At 49.6% G+C, this 14,275-nt stretch overlaps 1 protein-coding gene across 1 annotated transcript in view; it reads right to left on the bottom strand.

Moving 5' to 3' along the window:
* LOC134983293 (zinc finger protein OZF-like) overlaps nucleotides 1-12,653 on the bottom strand; it is a 29,947-nt gene extending 17,294 nt beyond the window's left edge. Inside the window, exons 1-3 of the mRNA XM_063949013.1 lie at nucleotides 12,578-12,653; nucleotides 12,362-12,459; nucleotides 6,203-6,554 (exon numbers count right to left, since the gene is read on the bottom strand). Coding sequence (XP_063805083.1) covers nucleotides 6,203-6,554; nucleotides 12,362-12,459; nucleotides 12,578-12,611 — 484 coding nt within the window. The 5' untranslated portion in view covers nucleotides 12,612-12,653. The remainder of the gene's footprint in view (nucleotides 1-6,202; nucleotides 6,555-12,361; nucleotides 12,460-12,577) is intronic.
* Between the last annotated feature and the right edge of the window lie 1,622 nt (nucleotides 12,654-14,275).

Consider the following 14,275-nt stretch of genomic DNA (forward strand, 5'->3'; position numbering starts at 1 on the left):
CAAAGACCAAGGTCTAACCCTGCTTGTAGAAAGGTCAGTACCCTGGAGACCCTAAAAAGGTAGGAGGGTCATAGCGCCTAGGCGCACACCACTGAAAATCAGCGTGCCAAATCTGGTAATAGATGTGGGTTGAAGACACAGATTTTCTATATCACTGCATCAGAGAACCCATTCGCTCTAAAAACTGATGACTCGAGAGCAAAGCCGTCAAAGACAGTGGAGCCAGGTTCCAATGCAGACAGGGACCCCGAGACAACAAGTCTGCTCGCTGTGGCAGTAGGAATGGCATGTCTATGGATAGATTTTGGAGATCGGCGAACCAATGGTGCCTGGGCCATACAGAGTAATCAGTATAATGGGGCCTCCTTCCTGTTTAAACTTGCAAAGAAATCTGGGTAACAGCGATACTGGAGAAAACAGGTATCTCTGAAGGAAGGTCCACCGTACTGCTAAAATGTCCACGATAGCTGCCTGCGGATCTTTGGTCCTGGATCTATAGATTTGGACCTTGTGATTGTGACGCGAGTCCATCAGGTCTACATCCGGCAGACCCCATCTGTTTACCAGGTTCTGGAATACTTCAGGGTGCAGAGACCATTCGCCGCTGTGGACATCCTGCCGACTGAGGAAGTCTGCTCCCCAGTTGAGGATTCCTGGCAGAAACACAGCTGAGAAGGCCGGAAGGCGAGTTTCGGCCCACCACTGCCATAGCCAGATGGCTGTGAGTGCCCCCTTGGTGGTTTAGATAGGCAACTGCAGTGGCATTGTCGGACTAAATCTGAACAGGCCTGCCTTGGAGGAGATCCTGAGCCTTAACGAAAGCTCTGTAGACTGCCCGAAGTTCCAGAACATTGATTGGCAAGCAACTTTCGTCTGGAGACCACCGACCCGGAAAGACGTGAGGACCACCCAATCCAGAATCCATAAAAGGACATCCTTTGTCCAAGTGTGACATCTCTAGCCACCAGGTGAGAGACAGATGTACCTCCAGAGATAGTACCATCTTCTCAGCCCTGATCCAACGATACTGCCTGTTCCACCTGGAAAGGATCATATGTTGTAGGGGCCTGGAGTGAAACTGAGCATACTCCACCATATCGAAGGTGGAGACCAAGGACCCCAGAACCTGCATTGCGGAATGTATGGACACCCGGAGATTGTGCAGTAAGTTGTGGACCATTGACTGCAGTTTGGTAACTTTGTCCACTGGCAGGAAGAGCCTCTGTTCCCACAAATCCAGGAGAGCCCCTAGATGCAACATCTGTTGTGAAGGGACAAGGAAGGGCTTTTGCCAATTGATCAGCCACCCGTGGGTCTGTAGAAAGGCAATGGTTATTTGAAGATAGCGGTGCAAAACTTCCTGAGATTGTGCCAGGAGCAACTAGTCATCCAAATATGGGAGCACACTGATCCCTTGACGACGCAGCTGAGCACAAATCACCGCCATCAGCTTGGTAAATACCCATGGAGCCGTAGCCAGCCCAAAGGGTAGTGCCTGAAACTGGTAATACTGTGGCAGAACAGCAAAGCGGAGGAATCTTTGATGAGTAGGTTCTATAGGAACATGTAGGTAGGCATCCTGAGTATCCAGGGATACCATAAAGTCCCCTGGCTCTGACATCAGAGCAATAGACCGTATTGTTTAAATACAGAATCTGGGCACCCGCAAAAACTTGTTAAGAGATTTCAGATTGAGGATAGGCCGATAGGTCCCATTGGGTTACTGAATCAGGAAAAGGGGGTAGTGAAAACCCTTCCTCTGTTGTTCTTGAGAAACAGGGATAATAACCCCTACGTTCAGTAAAAAATTAACAGCTCCTTGGAGCGCCATGGCTGCGCCTTGATCCAATGGAGGAGTCGTGCAAAAAAACTGCTGGGGTGGCGGTCTAACAAATGAGAGGGGATACCCGTGAGGTCACTTCTCACACCCAGGCGTCTATAGTTGACTGGAGCTATGAGACTGCGAATCGCAGAAGTATGCCTGCCACCCTGGGGTCCCACAGGAGTAGGCCCGCCTCGTCAGGTGGAGGGCTTATCCCTCTGCTTGGGGTTCGGGGAATCTGGCCATCCAGATTTACTTAGTCTGCGACTTAGCTGCCTTGCTGGAGACAACCTACCATGGAAAAGCCTGCCCTTTCACTTTGCCTTGAAACCGAAAATTCCAAAAGAAAGACATCCCAGCCTTCGGGTTAGATGCTGACGGCAAAAAAGCAGATTTAGAAGCTGACAGTGTAGACACAATATTATCCAATTCTGCACCAAACAGAATGTTTCCAGCGAAAGGCAGAACTTCCAACGCCCTTTTAGACTCTGAATCCGCCATCCAGGAGTGTAGCCAGAGTACACAGCGAGCTACCACTGAAGTAGTCGAGGCCCTGGAAGCCAACAGACTCGTATCCCAGGATGCCTCTTCTATATATCGGGCTGATTTCTTGAGGTTAGCAATAAGAGACAGCTTGTCTATGGAACCATCTAACTTCAGACTGTCCTCTAGTGCATCAGCCCAATTAATGTGGAGGAGTGCACCAGGCGTGCCACGTGAACATCCACACGAGGGGGAATTTCCCATTTAGCACACTCTCCTTGTGGTAAAGGGTAACGAGATGCTCTTAGGCACCAGGACCTTCTTACTAGGAGCATTCCAAGCTTCCTGAAGGAGTTCAGCATGACACTCAGTGAGGGAACTCAGCCTTAACCACCTTCTGACGCTTAAAGATGATCCTCCTCACCCGACAAAGAGCCAGAGAGAGAGAGGTGTCCAACTCTTCCTCTGAGGACTCCAGAGTCTAACCACTGTGTAGACTGTAAGGATAACAGAGAGAGAGAGAGAGAGTGAGATGTGTCCAACTCTTCCTCTGAGGACTCCAGAGTCTGACCACTGTCTAGACTGTAAGGATAACAGAGAGAGAGAGGTGTCCAACTCTTCCTCTGAGGACTCCAGAGTCTGACCACTGTCTAGACTGTAAGGATAACAGAGAGCGCTTATGTGCCATACTCATCTGAGGACGGTCTGCTGCAGCAACTGCTGAGAGGTGGCCGACGTGTGGTCTGAGTAGGTCAATAAGTTCATCCATGGAGAATACCCCGGGGAATGCAATGCATGGGGCAATTGCTGCAGAAACCCCACATTAGGCAGCAAAGCAGGAGGCACCAATCGATCCACCTGTGCAAAAGAAGCCACCCAGGGTGGTTCCTGCACAGGGCCTGGTTGGAGCAGCCGTTGTAGGTTTGGCACATAGCATTTATCACAAATGTTCCTGCAAAACGTCCTGTGAAGATAATGCTGCCGCACAGGCCTTACATGGAACCAGCACAGGTGCATTATCCTCTTTCTTACACTTTGGAAGACCAGAAGCTAAGCACACACAATGTCCAGCTCTAGCAACTGCAGATGTGACGGCCTTCACAAATCACACAGTCATTGTGAGGAACCACAGCCCGGAACACCTGTACTCACATGTAAGGGATAGATACAATACAGTCACACAGCCCGGAACACCTGCACTCACATGTAAGGGATAGATACAATGCAGTCACACAGCCCGGAACACCTGCACTCACATGTAAGGGATAGATACAATGCAGTCACACAGCCTGGAACACCCGCACTCACATGTAAGGGATAGATACAATGCAGTCACACAGCCCGGAACACCTGTACTCACATGTAAGGGATAGATACAATGCAGTCACACAGCCCGGAACACCTGTACTCACATGTAAGGGACAGATACAATGCAGTCACACAGCCCGGAACACCTGCACTCACATGTAAGGGACAGATACAATGCAGTCACACAGCCCGGAACACCTGCACTCACATGTAAGGGATAGATACAATGCAGTCACACAGCCCGGAACACCTGTACTCACATGTAAGGGACAGATACAATGCAGTCACACAGCCCGGAACACCTGTACTCACATGTAAGGGACAGATACAATGCAGTCACACAGCCCGGAACACCTGCACTCACATGTAAGAGACAGATACAATGCAGTCACACAGCCCGGAACACCTGCACTCACATGTAAGGGATAGATACAATGCAGTCACACAGCCCGGAACACCTGCACTCACATGTAAGGGATAGATACAATGCAGTCACACAGCCCGGAACACCTGCACTCACATGTAAGAGATAGATACAATGCAGTCACACAGCCCGGAACACCTGCACTCACATGTAAGGGATAGATACAAAGCAGTCACACAGCCCGGAACACCTGCACTCACATGTAAGGGATAGATACAAAGCAGTCACACAGCCCGGAACACCTGCACTCACATGTAAGGGATAGATACAATGCAGTCACACAGCCCAGAACACCTGCACTCACATGTAAGGGATAGATACAATGCAGTCACACAGCCCGGAACACCTGCACTCACATGTAAGGGACAGATACAATGCAGTCACACAGCCCGGAACACCCGCACTCACATGTAAGGGATAGATACAATGCAGTCACACAGCCCGGAACACCCGCACTCACATGTAAGGGATAGATACAATGCAGTCACACAGCCCGGAACACCTGTACTCACATGTAAGGGATAGATACAATGCAGTCACACAGCCCGGAACACCTGCACTCACATGTAAGGGATAGATACAATGCAGTCACACAGCCCGGAACACCTGCACTCACATGTAAGGGATAGATACAATGCAGTCACACAGCCCGGAACACCTGCACTCACATGTAAGGGATAGATACAATGCAGTCACACAGCCCGGAACACCTGCACTCACATGTAAGGGATAGATACAATGCAGTCACACAGCCCGGAACACCTGTACTCACATGTAAGGGATAGATACAATGCAGTCACACAGCCCGGAACACCTGTACTCACATGTAAGGGACAGATACAATGCAGTCACACAGCCCGGAACACCTGCACTCACATGTAAGGGACAGATACAATGCAGTCACACAGCAGAGCTAGCACCAGTCACACACAATGCAAGGAAATAACAATTGCAATGGGCACTGACGTCATCTCCTCACACCAAATGGTAGGTAGGACTAGTGCATGTATAACCTGGCCACTTCTGGAGACAGAACCCAGCATTCCCAGAGCCTGGCATCACACTCATTCTCATTGGAATGTCACTCAGAGACTCTTATAAGGGAAGCATGTGGGGAAGGGGCAGCCAAGAGGGAATCCCAGCTGTGGAATCTGGCTCTGGGAGAGGACCTACCTCCCCTGGCTGACATCACCCACCAGGCACCCTGGCCTCCATTATCCTATATATGTATTATATGTATGCCCTGGTGGTCTAGTGTAACCCGTAGCAGCAGCCAGGGATCACATTAGAGCCTGCAGAAGCATGGATTGCATGTATTGTGGGTCCCACGAGCCGGAGAATGCCTTACCTGTCCTCCGGCTGCAGTCCGGGGCCCTGGACGCTGTACTAGCGCGGCGATCAGGAAGTAACCACGCCGGAATCATCAGTCTCTTAGCCTCACTGACGTTGCAGCACCAGCGGGGGATTGTTGGAGCAGCAGCGGCACTCAGAGAGACTCCCAGCGCTGCTCATTCATTCCTCTCCGCTGTGTGACCGGTGCTCCGGCTTCTGCCAGCACCAACACTAAAACTGCCCACTGGCCAGGGGCGGGGTACATGGGGAGGAGGTCCGGAGCATCCTGGGAAATAAAAGCTTAACTGTGTGATGCCCGGTCAACTCCTACCACCTACACCCCGATGTAAGGACTGTGGATCACTATGGACCCTAAAGAAGAAAACGCCCTTAACAGAAAACACCCGATACAAATGTTGCTGCTGACGGGCGCAATATTAGCATTTCAGATCACCACCCCCGGGGGACGCGAGCTGAAATGCGCAAAACTTTTTGTGATTGCGCCCATGATGTTAGTTGGGTTAAGTAGCTTTACAAAGCTAATCCATACTACTATGGGCGCGATATGACCAAAAATGGGGGACAATTAAATATTGCCCCGCAAACTCCTGTCACTGTAGACAGGAGATCGGGCGCGATATTACAATTGAATATCGCCCCTTGTGTTATAAACACCCAACTAAGAACAGGGCTGATGGTCCTAGACTACATCACTGGGCAGATACATTTCCATCATTAGTCTGTAATAAGAGAGGAGGGTGTAGGATAAGAGATTGCTGTAGTGACTGAGCAATGAGAATATGTGACTTCTATAATAAGTGTTTATTACTCACCTGTGCTGATATCTGTAGGGATCTCCTCCTCCTTACACTGCTGATCTCCCCTCACATACGTCTCTTCTTCTCCCTCTAGATCTTCTGCCTTTATATCAGTCACATACGTCTCTTCTTCTCCCTCTATATCTTCTGCCTTTATATCAGTCACATACGTCTCTTCTTCTCCCTCTGTATCTTCTGCCTTTATATCAGTCACATACGTCTCTTCTTCTCCCTCTATATCTTCTGCCTTTATATCAGTCACATATGTCTCTTCTTCTCCCTCTATATCTTCTACCTTCATATCAGTCACATACGTCTCTTCTTCTCCCTCTGCATCTTCTGCCTTTATATCAGTCAGACAGTCATCCTAAATAGCCCACAAAACAATATACATTAATAATAAGAATTTACTTACCGATAATTCTATTTCTCGTAGTCCGTAGTGGATGCTGGGGACTCCGTCAGGACCATGGGGAATAGCGGCTCCGCAGGAGACAGGGCACAAAAAAGTAAGCTTTTAGGATCACATGGTGTGTACTGGCTCCTCCCCCTATGACCCTCCTCCAAGCCTCAGTTAGGTACTGTGCCCGGACGAGCATACATAATAAGGAAGGATCTTGAATCCCGGGTAAGACTCATACCAGCCACACCAATCACACCGTACAACTTGTGATTTGAACCCAGTTAACAGTATGATAACAACGAAGTAGCCTCTAAAAAGATGGCTCACAACAATAATAACCCGATTTTTGTAACAATAACTATGTACAAGTATTGCAGACAATCCGCACTTGGGATGGGCGCCCAGCATCCACTACGGACTACGAGAAATAGAATTATCGGTAAGTAAATTCTTATTTTCTCTAACGTCCTAGTGGATGCTGGGGACTCCGTCAGGACCATGGGGATTATACCAAAGCTCCCAAACGGGCGGGAGAGTGCGGATGACTCTGCAGCACCGAATGAGAAAACTCCAGGTCCTCTTTAGCCAGAGTATCAAATTTGTAAAATTTTACAAACGTGTTCTCCCCTGACCACGTAGCTGCTCGGCAAAGTTGTAATGCCGAGACCCCTCGGGCAGCCGCCCAAGATGAGCCCACCTTCCTTGTGGAGTGGGCATTTACAGATTTAGGCTGTGGCAGGCCTGCCACAGAATGTGCAAGTTGGATTGTGCTACAGATCAAACGAGCAATCGTCTGCTTAGACGCAGGAGCACCCATCTTATTGGGTGCATACAGGATAAACAACGAGTCAGATTTTCTGACTCCAGCCGTCCTGGAAACATATATTTTCAGGGCCCTGACAACATCCAGCAACTTGGAATCCTCCAAGTCGCTAGTAGCCGCAGGCACCACAATAGGTTGGTTCAAGTGAAAAGCCGAAACCACCTTAGGGAGAAAATGAGGACGTGTGCGCAGTTCTGCCCTGTCCCAATGGAAAATCAGATATGGGCTTTTGTACGATAAAGCCGCCAATTCTGATACTCTCCTGGCTGAAGCCAGGGCCAGTAGCATGGTTACTTTCCATGTAAGATACTTCAAATCTACCGATTTGAGAGGCTCAAACCAATGGGATTTGAGAAAATCCAAAACTACGTTTAGATCCCACGGTGCCACTGGAGGCACAATCGGGGGCTGTATATGTAGTACACCTTTGACAAAAGTTTGTACTTCAGGCACTGAAGCCAATTCTTTCTGGAAGAAAATCGATAAGGCCGAAATTTGAACCTTAATAGACCCCAATTTGAGGCCCATAGACAATCCTGCCTGCAGGAAATGTAGGAATCGACCCAATTGAAATTCTTCCGTTGGGGCCTTCTTGGCCTCACACCACGCAACATATTTTCTCCAAATGCGGTGATAATGTTGTGCGGTCACTTCCTTCCTGGCTTTAATCAAGGTAGGAATAACTTCCTCTGGAATGCCCTTTTCTTTTAGAATCCGGCGTTCAACCGCCATGCCGTCAAACGCAGTCGCGGTAAATCTTGGAACATACAAGGTCCCTGCTGAAGCAGATCCCTTCTTAAAGGTAGAGGCCACGGCTCTTCCGTGAGCATCTCTTGAAGTTCCGGGTACCAAGTCCTCCTTGGCCAATCCGGAGCCACGAGTTTTGTTCTTGCTCCCCGTAGCCGTATAATTCTCAGTACCTTTGGTATGAGTAGCAGAGGAGGAAACACATACACGGACTGGTACACCCACGGTGTTACCAGAGCGTCCACAGCTATTGCCTGAGGGTCTCTTGACCTGGCGCAATATCTGTCCAGTTTCTTGTTGAGGCGAGATGCCATCATGTCCACCTTTGGTTTTTCCCAACGGTTCACAATCATGTGGAAGACTTCTGGATGAAGTCCCCACTCTCCCGGGTGAAGATCGTGTCTGCTGAGGAAGTCTGCTTCCCAGTTGTCCACTCCCGGAATGAACACTGCTGACAGTGCTATGACATGATTTTCCGCCCAGCGAAGAATCCTTGCAGCTTCTGTCATTGCTCTTCTGCTTCTCGTGCCGCCTTGTCTGTTTACGTGGGCGACTGCCGTGATGTTGTCCGACTGGATCAACACCGGCTGACCCTGAAGCAGTGGTTTTGCCAGGCTTAGAGCATTGTAGATCGCTCTTAGCTCCAGTATATTTATGTGAAGAGACGTCTCCAGGTTTGACCACACGCCCTGGAAGTTTCTTCCCTGTGTGACTGCTCCCCAGCCTCGTAGGCTGGCATCCGTAGTCACCAGGACCCAGTCCTGTATGCCGAATCTGCGGCCCTCTAACAGATGGGCACTCTGCAACCACCACAGAAGAGACACCCTTGTTCTTGGTGACAGTGTTATCCGCTGATGCATGTGCAGATGCGATCCGGACCATTTGTCCAGCAGATCCCACTGAAATATTCGTGCGTGGAATCTGCCGAATGGAATTGCTTCGTAAGAAGCCACCATCTTTCCCAGGACTCTTGTGCATTGATGTACTGACACATTTCCTGGTTTTAGAAGGTTCCTGACTAGTTCAGATAATTCCCTTGCTTTCTCCTCCGGGAGAAACACCTTTTTCTGAACAGTGTCCAGAATCATTCCCAGGAACAGCAGACGTGTCGTCGGGGTCAATTGAGATTTTGGAAGATTCAGAATCCACCCGTGTTGTTGAAGCACTACTTGAGTTAGTGCTACTCCGACTTCCAGCTGTTATCTGGACCTTGCCCTTATCAGGAGATCGTCCAAGTAAGGGATAATTAATACGCCTTTTCTTCGTAGAAGAACCATCATTTCGGCCATTACCTTGGTAAAGACCCGAGGTGCCGTGGACAAACCAAACGGCAGCGTTTGAAACTGATAATGACAGTTTTGTATCACGAACCTGAGATACCCTTGGTGTGAAGGGTAAATTGGGACATGCAGATAAGCATCTTTTATGTCCAGGGACACCATGAAGTCCCCTTCTTCCAGATTCGCTATCACTGCTCTGAGTGACTCCATCTTGAACTTGAATTTCTGTATGTACAGGTTCAAGGATTTCAGATTTAGAATAGGTCTTACCGAACCGTCCGGCTTCGGTACCACAAATAGTGTGGAATAATACCCCTCTCCCTGTTGTAGGAGGGGTACCTTGACTATCACCTGCTGAGAATACAGCTTGTAAATGGCTTCCAATACCGTCGCCCTTTCTGAGGGAGACGTTGGTAAAGCAGACTTTAGGAACCGGCGAGGGGGAGACTTTTCGAATTCCAACTTGTAACCCTGAGATACTACTTGTAGGATTCAAGGGTCCACCTGTGAGCGAGCCCACTGTGTGCTGAAAGTCTTTAGTCGACCCCCCACCGCCCCTGAGTCCGCTTGTACAGCCCCAGCGTCATGCTGAGGGCTTTGCAGAAACTGGGGAGGGCTTCTGTTCCTGGGAAGGAGCTGCTTGCTGCCCTCTCTTACCCTTTCCTCTGCCTCGGGGCAGATATGACTGTCCTTTTGCCCGCTTGTTCTTATAGGACCGAAAGGACTGCGGCTGAAAAGACGGTGTCTTTTTCTGTTGGGAGGGGGTCTGAGGTAAAAAGGTGGATTTCCCGGCAGTTGCCGTGGCCACCAGATCTGATAGACCGACGCCAAACAATTCCTCCCCTTTATACGGCAATACTTCCATATGCCGTTTGGAATCCGCATCACCTGACCACTGTCGCGTCCATAAACTTCTTCTGGCAGATATGGACATCGCACTTACTCTCGATGCCAGAGTGCAAATATCCCTCTGAGCATCTCGCATATAAAGAAAAGCATCCTTTAATTGCTCTAAAGTCAATAAAATACTGTCCCTATCCAGGGTATCAATATTTTCAGTCAGGGAATCCGACCACACCACCCCAGCACTGCACATCCAGGCTGAGGCTATTGCTGGTCGCAGTATAACACCAGTATGTGTGTATATACTCTTCAGGGTAGTTTCCAGCCTCCTATCAGCTGGATCCTTGAGGGCGGCCGTATCAGGAGACGGCAACGCCACTTGTTTTGATAAGCGTGTGAGCGCCTTATCCACCCTAGGGGGTGTTTCCCAGCGCGCCCTAACCTCTAGTGGGAAGGGGTATAGTGCCAATAACTTCTTAGAAATTAGCAGTTTTCTATCTGGGTTAACCCACGCTTCATCACACACGTCATTCAATTCCTCTGATTCTGGAAAAACTACAGGTAGTTTTTTTCACACCCCACATAATACCCCTTTTTGAGGTACCTGCAGTATCAGAGATATGCAAGGCCTCTTTCATTGCCGTGATCATATAACGTGTGGCCCTATTGGAAAATACGTTTGTTTCTTCACCGTCGACACTAGATTCATCTGTGTCGGTACATGTGTCGACTGACTGAGGTAAGGGACGTTTTACAGCCCCTGACGGTGCCTGAGACGCCTGGGCAGGTACTAACTGGTTTTCCGGTCGTCTCATGTCGTCAACTGACTTTTGCAGCGTGCTAACATTATCACGTAATTCCATAATTAAAGCCATCCATTCCGGTGTCGACTCCCTAGGGGGTGACATCACCATTACCGGCAATTGCTCCGCCTCCACACCAACATCGTCCTCATACATGTCGACACACACGTACCGACACACAGCAGACACACAGGGAATGCTCTTATCGAAGACAGGACCCCACTAGCCCTTTGGGGAGACATAGGGAGAGTTTGCCAGCACACACCCAAGCGCTATAATATATATGGTAACAACCTTATATAAGTGTTGTTCCTTATAGCAGCTTAAATATATCAAAATATCGCCAAAAGGTGCCCCCCCTCTCTGTTTTACCCTGTTTCTGTAGTGCAGTGCAGGGGAGAGTCCTGGGAGCCTTCCTCACAGCGGAGCTGAGCAGGAAAATGGCGCCGTGTGCTGAGGAGAATAAGCCCCGCCCCCTTTTCGGCAGGCTTTTCTCCCGGAGTTTTAGATCTCTGGCATGGGTTAAATACATACATATAGCCTCAATGGCTATATGTGATGTATTCTTTTGCCCTAAAGGTATTAAATATTGCTGCCCAGGGCGCCCCCAGCAGCGCCCTGCACCCTCCGTGACCGTTTGGTGTGAAGTGTGTGACAACAATGGCGCACAGCTGCAGTGCTGTGCACTACCTTCATGAAGACTGAAGAGCCTTCTGCCGCCTGATTCCGGACCTTCAATCTTCAGCATCTGTAAGGGGGGTCGGCGGCGCGGCTCCGGGACGAACCCCAGGGTGAGACCTGTGTTCCGACTCCCTCTGGAGCTATGTGTCCAGTAGCCTAAGACTCCAATCCATCCTGCACGCAGGTGAGTTGACTTCTCTCCCCTAAGTCCCTCGATGCAGTGAGCCTGTTGCCAGCAGGACTCACTGAAAATAAAAAACCTAAAAACTTTTTCTAAGCAGCTCTTTAGGAGAGCCACCTAGATTGCACCCTGCTCGGATGGGCACAAAAACCTAACTGAGGCTTGGAGGAGGGTCATAGGGGGAGGAGCCAGTACACACCATGTGATCCTAAAAGCTTACTTTTTTGTGCCCTGTCTCCTGCGGAGCCGCTATTCCCCATGGTCCTGACGGAGTCCCCAGCATCCACTAGGACGTTAGAGAAAATATCTTATTTCAGATAGTGTAATATCAGTGTATAAAACACACAGCTTCTCTACAGATCATATCGTGACAGTCACTTTGGTATATGGGTGAGACCCTAGATCCCACCTACCTGATCCTCCTGTGGGGTCCTGTGATTCTCCTCTGTACAATCCTGGGAATACAGAGGATGGGGACATCTCTCTGGGGTATCTCTGTTACTGGGCCCATCTGTAGGAAACACACAGTGACTGAGTACAGTGTATATATGTGATTATCAGGTGATGTGTGTATATAGGGGGCCTCATACCTGCTCTCCCCTGTACAATACATGACAGTCTCCTCTTACCCAGTGATGTGAGGGGCCGGTGATTCTCCATCATCACGTCCTTGTACAGACCCCTGTGTTCCTCTATATACTCCCCCTCCTGCATGGAGACATAGACAGTGACATCCTGACACCTTATAGGCACCTGACACACACAGTGACACAGTCATCACCCAGACACATCCCCCAGTGTTACTGTATAATGCCCCATTCCCAGCAGTCACCTCTCCAGTCATCACCCAGACACATCCCCTGGTGTTACTGTATAATGCCCCATTCCCAGCAGTCACCTCTCCAGTCATCACCCAGACACATCCCCCGGTGTTACTGTATAATGCCCCATTCCCAGCAGTCACCTCTCCAGTCATCACCCAGACACATCCCCTGGTGTTACTGTATAATGTCCCATTCCCAGCAGTCACCTCTCCAGTCATCACCCAGACACGTTCCCCGGTGTTACTGTATAATATCCCATTCCCAGCAGTCACCTCTCCAGTCATCACCCAGACACATCCCCTAGTGTTACTGTATAATGCCCCATTCCCAGCAGTCACCTCTCCAGTGATCACCCAGACACATCCCCCGGTGTTACTGTATAATGTCCCATTCCCAGCAGTCACCTCTCCAGTCATCACCCAGACACATCCCCTGGTGTTACTGTATAATGCCCCATTCCCAGCAGTTACCTCTCCAGTCATCACCCAGACACATCCCCTGGTGTTACTGTATAATGCCCCATTCCCAGCAGCCACCTCTCCAGTCATCACCCAGACACATCCCCTGGTGTTACTGTATAATGCCCCATTCCCAGCAGACACCACTCCAGTCATCACCCAGACACATTCCCTGGTGTTACTGTATAATGCCCCATTCCCAGCAGTCACCTCTCCAGTCATCACCCAGACACATTCCCCGGTGTTACTGTATAATGTCCCATTCCCAGCAGTCACCTCTCCAGTCATCACCCAGACACATCCCCTGGTGTTACTGTATAATGCCCCATTCCCAGCAGTCACCTCTCCAGTCAACACCCAGACACATTCCCTGGTGTTACTGTATAATGTCCCATTCCCAGCAGTCACCTCTCCAGTCATCATCCAGACACATCCCCTGGTGTTACTGTATAATGCCCCATTCCCAGCAGTCACCTCTCCAGTCATCACCCAGACACATCCCCTGGTGTTACTGTATAATGTCCCATTCCCAGCAGTCACCTTTCCAGTAATCACCCGGACACGTCCCCTGGTGTAACTGTATAATGCCCCATTCCCGGCAGTCACCTCTCCAATCATCACCCAGACACATCCCCCGGTGTTACTGTATAATGTCCCATTCCCAGCAGTCACCTCTTTAGTCATCACCCAGACACGTCCCCTGGTGTTACTGTATAATGCCCCATTCCCAGCAGTCACCTCTCCAGTCAGCAGCTGAATGATCTTGTTGGTGAGTTCCAGGATCTTCTGATCATTGTGTCTCTCATGTGTCAGTGACTGAGATGGAGGCACCGTGATGGGGCTCTGGGTCCTGCTCAGTACTACACACAATGTGATGGCTGCTGGGTGTCTCACACTCACCGGAAGTCTTCTTCACTACTGTGTTAACCTGCAAAATGGAGGAGACATGAATATTAATGTGAATGCTCCGAGATCCCTTACCTCTCCAGTCATGTCCCTGTAATATTACTATAGATATAAGTGATGTCACTGTGTCGCTCCCAGA

The sequence above is a fragment of the Pseudophryne corroboree genome (genome assembly GCF_028390025.1).
Source record: "Pseudophryne corroboree isolate aPseCor3 chromosome 3 unlocalized genomic scaffold, aPseCor3.hap2 SUPER_3_unloc_11, whole genome shotgun sequence".
NCBI lineage: Eukaryota > Metazoa > Chordata > Amphibia > Anura > Myobatrachidae > Pseudophryne > Pseudophryne corroboree.